The 13681-nt window shown below is 43.7% G+C and overlaps 1 protein-coding gene across 1 annotated transcript in view; it reads right to left on the bottom strand.

The window, feature by feature from the left end:
* The window catches only part of GRIN1 (glutamate ionotropic receptor NMDA type subunit 1), a 64572-nt gene that overhangs the window by 34212 nt on the left and 16679 nt on the right, over positions 1-13681 (bottom strand). The window contains exons 4-5 of the mRNA XM_026658481.1: positions 9677-9739; positions 8866-8966 (exon numbers count right to left, since the gene is read on the bottom strand). Coding sequence (XP_026514266.1) covers positions 8866-8966; positions 9677-9739 — 164 coding nt within the window. The remainder of the gene's footprint in view (positions 1-8865; positions 8967-9676; positions 9740-13681) is intronic.

The following is a 13681-nucleotide window of genomic DNA, read 5'->3' as shown; positions in this document are numbered from 1 at the left end:
GCTGGGTGAGGAAAGAGGCCAATGGAAGCATGTGACTATGAGAACCAGGCAGAGGAAAAGCCCGACTAGTGAAGGAGAAATAGAGCTCAGGAACAGGTTTGCGGAGTTGGAGAATGAAGAAGGGGCACGGCAGGCAGTAACAGAAGGAGGGAGGGCCAGGAAGAAGAGAACAGTGGCTAGTCCTATAACAAGAGGGGAAGAGTCAATGGAGACAGCCAGAGTTCAGAGCCCCAGGAGGATACAGGATCACTCACAGAAGATTGCAAGGGAAAACAAAAGACAAGCTGACTTGCAGCCAGAAAGAACAGGAGGAAAGCCAGACAATCACAGCAAAAGGCAGGTCTACGTGGTTGGTGACTCCCTACTAAGAAGAACAGACAGGCTGGTCACCAGAGCTGATCTGGAGAACAGAAGGGTGCACTGTCTGCCAGCAGCTAAGATATGGGGTGTGGACCTGAAGCTGAAGAGAATCCTAATGGGAGCAGGAAAGAATCCACTGATTATCCTTTGTGTGGGAACAAATGATACTGCTAGATTCTTGCTGGAAATGGATACTCATGTGCTCTTCAGTGGCATCCTACTTGTCCCTAGAGGAGGAGAATGAAGGTGAGACAAGATTATGATGGTCAACAGATGGCTCAGGTAATGGTGCTATGAGGAGGGAGTTGGGATGTTTGACTGCTGCGAGGCGTTCATGGATAGAGGACTGTTCTAGAGGGATGGACTCCACTTGAGTAGGGAGGGAAATAGACTTCTGGGATGGAGGTTTGCACAACTGATTAAAAGAGCTTTAAACTAGGAACTTGGGGGAGACAGCTGGGAGATGCTCCTGTAATCTTCACACCTGATTCTAATATTGACTGTGAGGAAAATCAAGTAAGAAAGGATACGGCAATGGAGAAAGGAACTGCAGTGGGTAGGAGAATGAACATTTAGAGGAAAGATGGTGCTGATACCAATGAAGCTAACAGTCAGGTAGGCGATACTGGCCATAGAATGACTGTACCTAATTGGGTGAGGAATCTGGGCCAAGCCAAGCAGAAACAACTCAGATGTCTGTACACCAATGCAAGGAGCCTGGGTAACAAAATGGAGGACCTAGAACTATTGGTGCAGGAAGTGAAACCAGATATTATAGTGATAACAGAAGCATGGTGGAATAGCAGTCATGAGTGGAATTCAGGTTTTGAAGGGTATGTGCAGTTCAGGAAATAAAGGTAAAGATGGGGGAGTAGAATTGTATATTAATGATGAGGTCGACTGTAAATAAATTAGAAGTGATGGTCTGGATAAAACTGAGTCTGTTTGGGTCAAAATAACTTTGAGGAAGAAAGTTACCAGAGGCTCCCCTGGGATAGTGCTTGGGTTATGCTACAGATCCCCAGGATCCGATTTGGATATGGATAGAGACCTGTTTAATGTTTTTAATGAACTAAATACTACCAGGATTTATAGGAGATTTTAATTTCCCAGATATGGATTGGAGGACAAGTGCTACTAATAATAGTAGGGCCCAGATTTTCCTGGATGTGATAGCTGACAGATTTCTTCACCAAATAGTTGCTGAACCTACAAGAGGTGATGCCATTTTAAATTTGGTATTGGTGAGTAGCGAGGACCTCACAGAAGAACTGTCTCTAGAGGGCAACCTTGGTTCAAGTGATCATGAGCTAATTCAGTTTAAAACTAAATGGAAGGATAAACAAAAATAGATCTGCAACTAGGGTCCTTGATTTCAAAAGGGCAAACTTTAAAAAATTAAGGGAATTAGTTAGGGAAGTGGACTGGACTGAAGAACTCAAGGATTTGAATGTGGAGGATGCTTGGAATTACTTTAAGTCAAAGTTGCAGAAACTATCTGAAGCCTGCACCCCAAGCAAGGGGGGGAAATAGTAGGGAAGGGTTGCTGACTAAGCTGAATGAGCAAACATCTCAACCAGGTGATTAAGAGAAAACAGAAAGCCTACAAGGAACTAAAGATGTGATGGATCAGCAAGGAAACCTACCCCTTGGAGCTCGCAAACTGTAGAGAAAAAGTGAGAACTGCCAAAAGCCAAACAGAGCTGGACCTTGCAAAGGAAATTAAAACCAATAGTAATAGATTCTTTAGCCATATAAATAAAAAGAAAACAAGGAAGGAAGAAATGGAACCGCTACGCACTTAGGATGGCGTGGAAATTAAAGATAATCTAGGTATGGCCCAACGCCTAAACATATTTTTGCCTCAGTTTGTAAAAAGGATAATGAGGATCTTAGGGATAGTGGCAGGGTGGCTAATAGAAATGAGAAATAGAAATGAGGATATGGGACTAAGTCAGGGGGCCTGGATAATCTTCATCCAAGAATATTAAAAGAACTGATACATGAAATTGCAAGCCCAATACCAAGGATTATTAATGAATCTGTAAAATCAGGGGTCATGCCCTGTGACTGGAAAATTGCTAATATACTACCTATTTTTAAAAGAGGAGAAAAAGTGATCTGGGACACTACAGACCTGTTAGTTTGACCTCAATTGTATGGAAGGTCTTAGAACAAATTTTGAAAGAGAAAATAGTTAAGGACAGAGGTAAACGGTAATTGGGATAAAATACAACATGGTTTTATGGAAGGTAGATCATGACAGACCAATTTGAGAAGATAACTGATTTTAGACAAAAGAAAGGCAGTTGATCTAATCTACCTGGATTTCAGTAAGACATCTGATACAGTTCCACATCAGAAATTATTAGTTAAATTGGAGAAGATGGGAATCAATATGGGAATTGAAAGGTGGGTAAGGAACAGGTTAAAGGGGAGTCTACAATGGGTCATACTGACTGAACTGTCCTCATGGATTGGTCTTAGGACCAGTCTTATTTATTTTTATTAATGACCTTGGCACAAAAAGTGGGAGTGTGCTAATAAAATTTGCAGATGACATGAAGTTAAGAGGTGTTGACAATATGGAGGAGGGCCAGAATATCATACAAGAAGAGCTGGTAGAGCTTGAAAACTGAAGTAATAGAAATGGGATGAAATTTAATAATGCAAAGTGCAAGGTCATGCACTTAGGAACTAACAACAAGAATTTTTGCTATAAACTGGGGACTTACCAGGTAGAAGCAACAGAGGAGGAGAAAGACTGGGTGTATTGGTTGATCACAGGATGATTATGAACCGCCAATGTGATGTAGCCATGAAAAAGGCTAGTGCAGTCCTAAGATGCATCAGGCGAGGTATTTCCATAGAGATAGGGAAGTGTTAGTACCATTATACAAGGCACTGATGAGAGCTCATCTGGAATAGTGTGCGCAATTCTGGTCTCCTGTGTTTAAGAAAGATGAATTCAAACTGGAACAGGTACAGAGAAGGGCTACTAGGATGATCAGAGGAATGGAGAACCTAATTAATGAGAAAAGACTCAAAGAGCTTGACTTGTTTAGCCTAACCAAATGAAGGCTGAGGGGAGATATCATTGCTCTCTATAAATACATCAGAGGGATAAATATCAGAGAGGAGGAAGAATTATTTAAGTTAAGGGCCAATGCTGATACAAGAACAAATGGATATAAACTGGCCATCAATAAGTTTAGGCTTGAAATTAGATGAAGGTTTCTAACCATCAGAGGAGTGAAGTTCTGGAATAGCCTTCCAAGGGGAGTTGTGGAGGCAAAAAAAAACCTAACTGGTTTCAAGACTGAGTTTGACATGTTTATGGAGCGGACGGTATGATGAGACTGCCTACAATGGCATGTAGCCCATCTGCAACTGCTAGTAGCAAATATCTCCAACAGCTAGTGATGGGACACTAGATTGGAAAGGCTCTGAGTTACTACAGAAAATTCTTTCCCAGATGTTTGGCTGTTGGGTCTTGCCAAAATGCTCAGGGTCCAACTGTCCACCATATTTGGGGTCAGGAAGGAATTTCCCCCACGGTCAGATTGGCAAAGACCCAGGAGATTTTTTGCCTTCCTCTGCAGCATGGGGCATGGGTCACTTTCAATTTTAAACTAGTGCAAATGGTGGATTCTCTGTAACTTCAAGTCTTTAAATCATGATTTGAGGACTTCAGTAACTCAGCCAGAGGTTAGGGGTTATGGTTATGGATGGGTCAGGTTCTGTGGCCTGCAATGTGTAGGAGGTCAGACTAGATTATCATGATGTTCCTTCTGGGCTTAAAGTCTATGAGTCTCTGAGGAGAGGACTCTGAATGGCACCAAACAGACAAGAGGCAGAAGGGAAATGAAAAGCCACCAAAGGCAATGAAGAACCACAAGAGCATAGGGGCAGGGAAGAGAGTGGTGGACAGTACTAAAGGCAGTAGAGAGAGACACTCTAGGGAGGGTAGTGTCCCTTTCACATAGCTCAGAGAAGTTTCAAGTGGAATGTTAAACATATTATAATGTTTAGCCACTAGGTGACAACATGTGAAACATGCCTTATCTATGCTGAGCATAGGCATTGCTGGCAATGCATTTAAGTATTGTAACAGGTACACATTTCATGTATCTCTCTTTGAGGTGGAAGCTCTGAAACCAGTCCATATCTGGTACATGACGTGGTGTCAGAAGTGAAGGCAGTTGAACTGGTGCCAGAGGAAAACAGAAACAGAAGGGAACCAGGAACAAATGTTGCAAACAGAAGTAAACAAAAAGCAACAAATGTTGCAGGATCTAATCAACATGACACTCACTCTTCAATGCCCCAGAGAGCTTCATATTTGACAGACTTTCAAAATGGACAGATTAGAAGCAGTATTTTGCAAGATTTCACATTGCAACCAAACTCCACAAGGAAATTGGTGACTTTCAGGTATCCTCCTTAATGTATGCTATGGGGAAGCAAGCACAGCATATCTCTGAATCTTTTACCTTTATAGGAGACGGTCACAAAGATGACTATGAAAGGGCTATGGCTATGTTTGATGCACATTTTAAACCTCAGAAAAATGTGATTTATGAAAGGGCATGATTTCACCAGAGAATTCAACAACCAGGAGAATCTGTCAAATGTTTTATCAGAGCTTTACATGCATTGACATAAAACTTTGATTTTGAGACTGTAAAGTATGAAAATATCAGAGACAGATTAGTCTTAGAGCTTGTAGATAAAAATCTTCCACAGCAGTTACTATTTAAAAACAGACCTAACCATACACACAGCTATTTAAATAGCAAAGCAGTCTGAGCTGGTGAAACAGAAAAACCAAGAGCAACTTGCCAAACTTGAAAAAGAAGAAACTAGCTTAGAAGCTGTAAACAGAGCATCATGAGTGCTAAAAGTAATTATCAGAAGATTCCCTGAGGCTAAGAAGGACAAATTCCAGGCTAACTACAAGGTATTTCAGACTCAATGCACAAGATATGGAAAAATTCATAGCCCAAGAGATGTAGGTCCAGCCAAAGGTGCAAGATGTAAAAAATGCACGAAATACGGATATTTTGCAGTTGTTTGCGGCATCAAAGCAATCAGGGAGTTAACTTATAGTACAGACAATCAAGAACTATTTTGGTATTACAGAACAACTAGTGATGGACAATGAACCACAGTTCACTGAAGCAGAATTAAAGTAATTCCAAATGAAATCTGATTTTGGTCATATTACTAGCAACCCACATTACCCACAAGCAAATGGAAAGGCTGAGAGAGCTGTAAAGACAGCCATGAAAATCCTATAGCAGAAAGATCCATTCCTTGCTCTTCTGAGTTACAGATCAACACTGGTAATATCTACTAGATATAGTCCAGCACAACTCCTAGTGGGATGGCAGCTCAGAACTACTGTTCTGACTTTGGAAAAGAACCTATCTCCAAAGTGGCCAGACATGAAGAGAGTAGCCAAATCAGCTACAAAGGCAAAAAGAGCTTATGAATATTTTGATAAGAGACACCACTCAGTTAGAGAACTGCTGGGCCTAGAACTGGTGACCACATTTATGTCAAACTAAATGGAGAAAAAGAATGGAAAACTCCAGCTGTCGTAAAGAAAAAGAATTCATTGCCCAGATCATATGTGACTGAGAATGACAGTTGAGAGTTCAACAGAAACTGTCAACCTCTACGGTTTGTTTCTCAGAAAGAACAGTCAATAGAGCAAACTTTACAGATGGCGGATGCAGAACAACAAGAAGAATATTCAGAGACTCCAAACCAACCAGAAGAAATGGGTTGTAGCCCACGAAAGCTTATGCTCTAATAAAGCTTATGCTCTAATAAATTTGTTAGTCTCTAAGGTGCCACAAGTACTCCTGTCCTTTTTGCGGATACAGACTAACACGGCTGCTACTCTGAAACCAACCAGAGAAAGTCATTTCAACTAATGTACACACAGATGACCAAGCTGTTATGTGTTCCTGTCATGTAATAAGAAAACCAGTCTGATTCAAATACACTTAACACCATGATCTGTACTGAACTTGCAAAGATAGCATAATTATGTAATGGTAGAAGAGTAAAATAGCAAATGGAATGAAATGTTAAACTGTTCTTATACTGTTCAGCCACTAGGTGGCACCATGTGTAACTTACCTTATCCATGCTGAGAGCAGCCATCACTGGCAGGGCACTGACACATATTAAAGGTACAAATCTCACACATCTTTCTCTGGGGTGGAAGCTCTGTAACCAGTCCACATATGGTACATGACAGAGGTCTCTAGTGAATGTGCCAAGCTGGGGCACTGCCTGCTCACTGGCCCACAAGGTGCTGTCCTCGGCTCAGCTCGCATCTCCCCGTGCACTTAGGGAAAGGTGATCAGAGAGGCTGCTTTGCAGACAATGGTGAAGATGCCTCCAGGAAAACTGGGTCCCATATCTGGAGCCACGGGATGGGACCAAACCCTTGGCTGAGACTTTCCTGTTTCCTTCTCAGTGTATGTTTCACTGTCAGCAGATGAGAGTAACTTCAGTATTGGCAGGTGGAGATGAGAGAAGCGGGGAAATGCATGTGTGCAGATGGGGACAGGGAGACCAGCCAGAGCAATTATCGATAAAGAAAAGTGGGAGTAAGAGGAGGTGCCAGGGCACGAGGCCTATGAGAAGGAAAATCCTGGGAGTTGGGGCAGGTAGCAGAAGGGAGAGCTGAGCACTGGCGAGTGGGTGAAGGTCAAGGCGGACAAGGTGTCTCTCTGTCTCTCATCACCGGCATGAGCAATACAAGCCCTCAGACACCATGAACGCAGGGCCATTTCCTTCGTGGGCAGCTGCTGTCCTGTTCTTTCATATAACTGGTCATGTCAAATCCCTGTCAGACAATTCCTCATACTCCCCAGAGGCCACAAGCACTTTCTGCTAAGGCTGGGATGAATCTTCTAGACCTACAAGGTAGCCATGACTGCCTTATACTCTGCCATTTGATGTGTGACACTTTCCCACTGCTGTGTCTCTGTTCCCTGTCTGGACACACAGAGCTCATCAAACCTCCCTACTTCACAGGGCGCTTGGGAGCTTCGTTAATAAATGTCACTAACATGCTTGCAGATCCTCAGATGACGGGTGCTATAGAAGGTCTAAGGATATCACTATTTGTAGATGATACAAAATTACTCAAGATAGTTAAGTCCCAGGCAGACCGCGAAGAGCTACAAAAGGATCTCACAAAACTGGGTGACTGAGCAACAAAATGGCAGATGAAATTCAATGTGGATAAATGCAAAGTAATGCGCATTGGAAAACATAATCTCAACTCTACATATAAAATGATGGGGTCTAAATTAGCTGTTACCACTCAAAAAAGAGATCTTGGAGTCCTTGTGAATAGTTCTCTGAAAACATCCACTCAATGTGCAGCGGCAGTCAAAAAAGCAAACAGAATATTGGGAATCATTAAGAAAGGGATAGATAATAAGACAATAATAATAATATCATATTGCCTCTATATAAATCCATGGTACGCCCACATCTTGAATACTGTGTGCAGATGTGGTCGTCCCATCTCAAAAAAGATATATTGGAATTGGAAACGGTTCAGTAAAGGGCAACAAAAGTGATGAGGGGTATGGAACAGCTTCTATACGAGGAGCGCTTAATAAGACTGGGACTTTTCAGCTTGGAAAAGAGACAGCTAAGGGGGATATGATAGAGGTCTATAAAATCATGACTGGTGTGGAGAAAGTAAATAAGGAAATGTTATTTACTCCTTCTCATAACACAAGAGCTAGAGGTCACCAAATGAAATGAATAGGCAGCAGGTTTAAAACAAACAAAAGGAAGTATTTTTTCACACAACGCACAGTCAACCTGTGGAACTCCTTGTCAGAGGATATTGTGAAGGCCAAGACTATAACAGGGTTCAAAAAAGAACTAGATAAGTTAATGGAGCATAGATCCATCAATGGCTATTAGGGATGGTGTCCCTAGCCTCTGTTTGCCAGAAGCTGGGAATGAGTGACAGGGGATGGATCACTTGATGATTACCTGTTCTGTTCATTCCTTCTGGGGCACCTGGCATTGACCACTGTTGGAAGACAGGATACTGTCTTGGACCTTTGGTCTGATCCAGCATGGCCGTTCTTATGTTCTTATGACTATTACTGTTATTATCAACAACACTATATTTCTACAACACAGTGGAATTCACTTTTACCATGCCCCAGAATAATACAGACCACCTCTCCCAATGAGAGAACCACAGCAGCACATGAAAGATGCTTTAGATCTGTATGCAATGGAGTGGTCTCTCTGGATTTTCTCTCATACTTAACCATCTTGTTACTGGCAAATCCATGGGCTACTTCTTGCAGACTTATCTTGAAGGACCAGGTGTCCTCTGACATATCCCTTGTTTCAATGGGAATGTAGCAGCACAGCGGTGTAACATATGTGCCCATCTGTGAAGGGCTGAAGCAGAAGACAGACAGGAAAATCAGACGCTCATTTCCTTACCTTGCAGAAAGGATGATAACCCGAGCCTCCAGCTCCTTCGCCTCAAGCAGCAGCGAAGTCACGTTTTTGGTTCCAGGGTCAAACTGAAGAACTTTCTCAGCCTGTGATTAGTGTGAGCAAAGCCGGTTAGTGCAGTGGCCTAATGCTTGCTGGTGAGAGCCATTCTATCTAGAAAAGGTTCAAGAGAATTCATTAAACTGTATACAGCTCGGCTAGATATGGAGGGTAACTAGGTTTTTTCTTTTTCTTTTTTCTTTTCTTTTCTTTCTTTGCTTTTCTTTCTTTCTTTTCTGTTTTAGGTTTTTTTGTTTGTTTGCTTTTTGGGGGGGGTTTTGCACTGTGCATGCAAACTGAAGTCAATCAAGACCCAAAAAGAGGCGTGCATTGTACAGGAAAGAGAAAAAGGCTTTTGAAATGCAATTGAAAACTCAAACGAGTGTTGTTTTTCAAAAACATGGGAAATAAAAAAAAATATTGCACAGGGTTAACCTTTGGGAGTAAAAGTGAGCATCTTACACCAAGGGACCATTTCCTTTGGGGAGGAAAGGGGGTCAGTTCAGTTTTCAAAAAGAAAAACTTGCAAGTTAATTACTGGTTCACATGCATGTCTCCAAAAGTAATCCTTCTGGGGTCAGCTGGCTAGATTTCCATTCTCAAGTTCAAACCAAAACTATGTCAACATAAAAACGTGCTACCAAGAAACATAGTCATGGATCTCTTTTCTTTCTTTCTTTTTTTTTTTTGGTGGCTGTGGCTATTTGCCATTGGCTAGTTAGATTGGTGGGCGGCGTGCATGTCCATGCAAATATACCTTGGGTCCTCGCTTGTTGTCATAGGAAAGTTGGTCGAGGTTTTCATAGTTCCTTTTTTTACTCTGATGAATAATGTGCACAGAGAAAATATGTAGACACAGAAGAATATTATAAACAGCTGAAAATGACGTGTAGTAAAGCAATCCAACATCCACCTCCTCCTCCACTGTTTGCTAAAGGGCTCTATAACGCTGGAGCTCGCAAAAACCACTACTAATAGGAGAGAGCGTCTGGGCTCTTGTGAAAACCTTGAGTTGAAAAGCCACATTTATTAGAACAAGCCTGAACCTCCTGGCTGGTGCAATGCACTTGTATGTTCCCATGGAGGAGAAGGGATTTTTTTCAGCATGAAATGCATATCTTAAATTCAGAGACAATTTACGTGTCTATAAGGGCTTAGGCTGCTGTAAGTCCATAAAATTATTGTGGAAGACCAAAAGGACAAACTGTTCGGTATGGAAAAGTGCTAGCTACATGCCAGGTGTTATGCTGATGAACTTTTATTATTCTTATTTGATTACAGTCATGTTCACCCTGAGTGAGTATTGAAAGTGAAATGTCTGTCTGGACTTCACGTCTGCTGAGGGGACTGGAGAGCTTTGTGGAACTTTGCTCTCACCCAAAAGAGAGAGAAACACTTGCTCTACTCTGTTCTGGATCAAAGCGTGACAATGTGGAAGCAATGGTGATCACGGGATGACATGCCAGCCTTTACCTGCTGCCCGGGGGAAGGCAGGAGGGCAGGTCACCAAAACACACTTTGGGAATCCAATTACAAAATGGGCACCTGCCCTTGGAAAATCCAGATCTAGTAGAAAATGGTTCTCTCTGCCTGGCACTGTGGATTACTATTGCCATGCACACCTGGGGAGCTCTCCCTGACCTCGGTGGGAACGCTAGGTGTGATCAGGTGCAGGACAGGCACTGTGGATAAAAGCCCTGACCGTAAGTTGGGGAGAAGAGTTCATCCCTCCCTCATTTTCAGTTAGAGCATTGACCAACTTCCCATTCTCAGCCTCAGAATGCTCAGTCTCAAAGCAGCCAGTGGCATGGGACTTCCCTCTGAGCTTGCCTTCCCTACAGATTACCTGCAAAAGGACACACCACCCAGAAGGCTGGATCCTGCAACAGCTTAGTACAGAGCAGAGTGCATAAGACCTGGGGAAGCCAGTGCTCGTGCTGGTAAACATTACAACTGCTAGTGCATGCAGGATCAAGGCAGAGTTGTATTAAAGCTAGAGCTGGATTTAACCCATGCCCTCTAGATCTGAACACTTCTGGACTTTGGGGGGTTCAAAATCTTCTTCCAAATTTTCCAGCATAGTCTCTTGTAGAACGAAATCCCTGATGGGGATCTGCCGTGCGTCTACCAAAAAGTGAAGAAGTAACGCATTTTCCCCCAAGTTATTCCTTAAACATGCATCTGTTTTCATCTCTGCATCTTGATTTGCAAACGGCATTGATTGTCTCCCTCTCTCTGCTCTGAGAGATGCTTCTTTTAAAGACTTGTTGCTATTTCTCCTGCCTGTACAATGCTTGCAGGCGCTATACAGTGAAAGGATGGGCCCTTCCACTGCCTTTCTCCTCCCTGTTCTTTCCTCCAAATAAATCAGGCAAGAATCTAGAATGTTAGACAGGAACTGCATCTATTGTAGAAAAGAATCTGAGGAAATGAAATATACTCTGAGCCCAATTCTGTCGTCGTTTCAGGCTCCTTCTACTGGTGTCCATGGTAGGAATTTCCAGTGCATCTTCTCAGTGTCTCATCGTATCACTTGGCACAGGGAGACAGGGCAGCATTACAGCAGAGACAAGCCGTGTCTGGGGGGCAGGAGGCAATGAAATAGTCACTCCCTTCCAGATGTGTTGGTCCTCTCACTCAGGCAGCAGCTATTCAGCAGTGCACTCGAGCTTCCCGTGTTTCCTATTTCTTTTATTTTCCAGTCTTGAATGACCTTGTGCACATGCATAGCGGTGGCGTCCTAGAAGTGGACTGGACAAGAGATTGGAGAGGAGGGAACGATTCTATCCTGGGCCTACCGGCGCTAGACAAGATGGGACCTAATGAGACATTCCTAGAGCTACAGGTTTGCCATGGTGGCAGAAATGTCATGGGTGCTGTGAATTTTCAGTTTGTCTGGGACTTTGCTTTGTGTCTAGGATTTTTCTTTGTATCCGTGATTTCATAGGCTGTACAGCTGGGGGGGAAGGGGGGTGTCACGCAGGCCATGGCCCAACCACTTTTTCCAACCCATCCCAGCGTAGGGCAGGTGATTCATTAGCGCCGGGGCCAGGAAGGAGGCATCGTGGGGGGAGGGCCATGCCTGCATGCTGGGGGGATGGCAGGAGGGGAGCCAGGCAAGCCCCAAGGAACAGGAGCCACCACTGCAGGTGAGTGCAGGGCAGGGTCCCTCTGCTACCCACCCCCAGCTCCTCTCACTCCCCAGGGGGGCAGGACCGGACCCTCCCCTATATGCCCCCCCCCACTTTAAATGGCATTCTGATGACATTACACACCATTTCCCTCTAAAGCCTTGACTTTTACTAAATTTACTGTAACTGTTCGGTGATTTTTGATCAAAAATGCTGTGACAAGCCTGCAACCCCCGTCTTTCCCATCCCTAGTTTCTATCAGTTATCTTGTTAGCTGCTCTGGTTCCCAAGGGCTCTTGCTGGGCTCCCCATGGAACAGCAAAGCTACACAAATCATTCCAAATGAGCAGATTGCACCTCTTTGTGCATTGTCCACGAGCTGATTGTCATGGTCTTTAATTAACTAACGTAATGAAATAATGTCTGTACAGTCCCGAGTCTACAGCATGTATTTGATATTTGAAATGTAAAATGTTTGGCTGGGACCCATGGGTTGTAGGTCCCATGTCTGTTTCCTGATTGGGTGAGTGTATCTCTTAGTATCAGGCATTTGAGGCAAAGACTCATGCTCAGAAATTAAAAATTCACGTTCCACAACTAGTCTCCAGCATTTGCTTAGGAGCTGTGGTTTGCCCGGTGCTCTGGTTTGCTGGCACACTCGCGGAACAGAAGCACAGCAAGGCCAGGACGCAGTCAGCACAGAGTCACTTAGCAACGCAAATGTACTTTGGGGCCTTTATTGCAATCTTGAACAATTTCTAATAAACACTGGCTAGTGTTCAAGTGTTAATTGAAATGGCTTAGGCTGCTTGCAGAAGGCAGAGCTCCTCAGCCTGACAAACAGTAGCCAGATCAGGCTGATAGTCACTGGAGATGGGCTTGAACCAAACCTGAAATCCAGCTGTTCACAGAGAATTCAGCACTGGATAGGAATGCTGGGCATAAATGCCTGTGCTAAAATTATTAAACCACCAAAACAGTGTTTGGGTAACGCCCAGAGCCTGACTGGACTCTCTGAGGCTGTCAGGTAAGATGTAACAGGAAATCCTATTCCTACCACCAACGGTTTCAGTCCCCAAGAACAAGGGAAGGTGGAGTTAGAGATAAGGAATTTTACAGTGATCAATCACCATGAATACCCAGCCTTCCGCAAGTGGATGGCGGCAGCTTCTCCTTTCTGCTCATTCACTGTTCTGCGCCAGATCAATGTTCAGTCTGACCATATGGTTGGGGAAAGGACTAGGGCACGGCTGAGGTCATGGAAAGGAAGGAAATGGACAAAGGTTCAGGTGCATTAAATGCCCAGGGATCAAACCCTCTGTGATCAAAGGGGCAATCAGAACCAGAAGAGACTGGGGAAGAGGTGAAGAAACCCTACATATCACCTAGTTTATGCAGGAGGTCAGTCTAGATAATCACAAGAGTCCATTCTGGCCTTGGAATCTATCAGCCAGCTTCTAGAGTGACCCACATATCACAGCAGCTGGTTGGATCAATGGAAACCTTGCCAGCTCATGTCTAGTCCACAGCAAAGGACAAGGGAACGAGATGGCCTGGCAGTTGCCAAAGAAGAGGCAAAGGAGAAGGAGACCTATCATCCAGGAAACTGGTTCCAGCATCTAGAGGAGGGC

This window comes from Terrapene carolina, unplaced genomic scaffold (genome assembly GCF_002925995.2).
Source record: "Terrapene carolina triunguis isolate 2854851 unplaced genomic scaffold, T_m_triunguis-2.0 Scaffold449, whole genome shotgun sequence".
NCBI lineage: Eukaryota > Metazoa > Chordata > Testudines > Emydidae > Terrapene > Terrapene triunguis.
The sequence above is the reverse complement of the archived record's forward strand: the minus strand, read 5'-3'. Positions and strand labels throughout refer to the sequence as shown.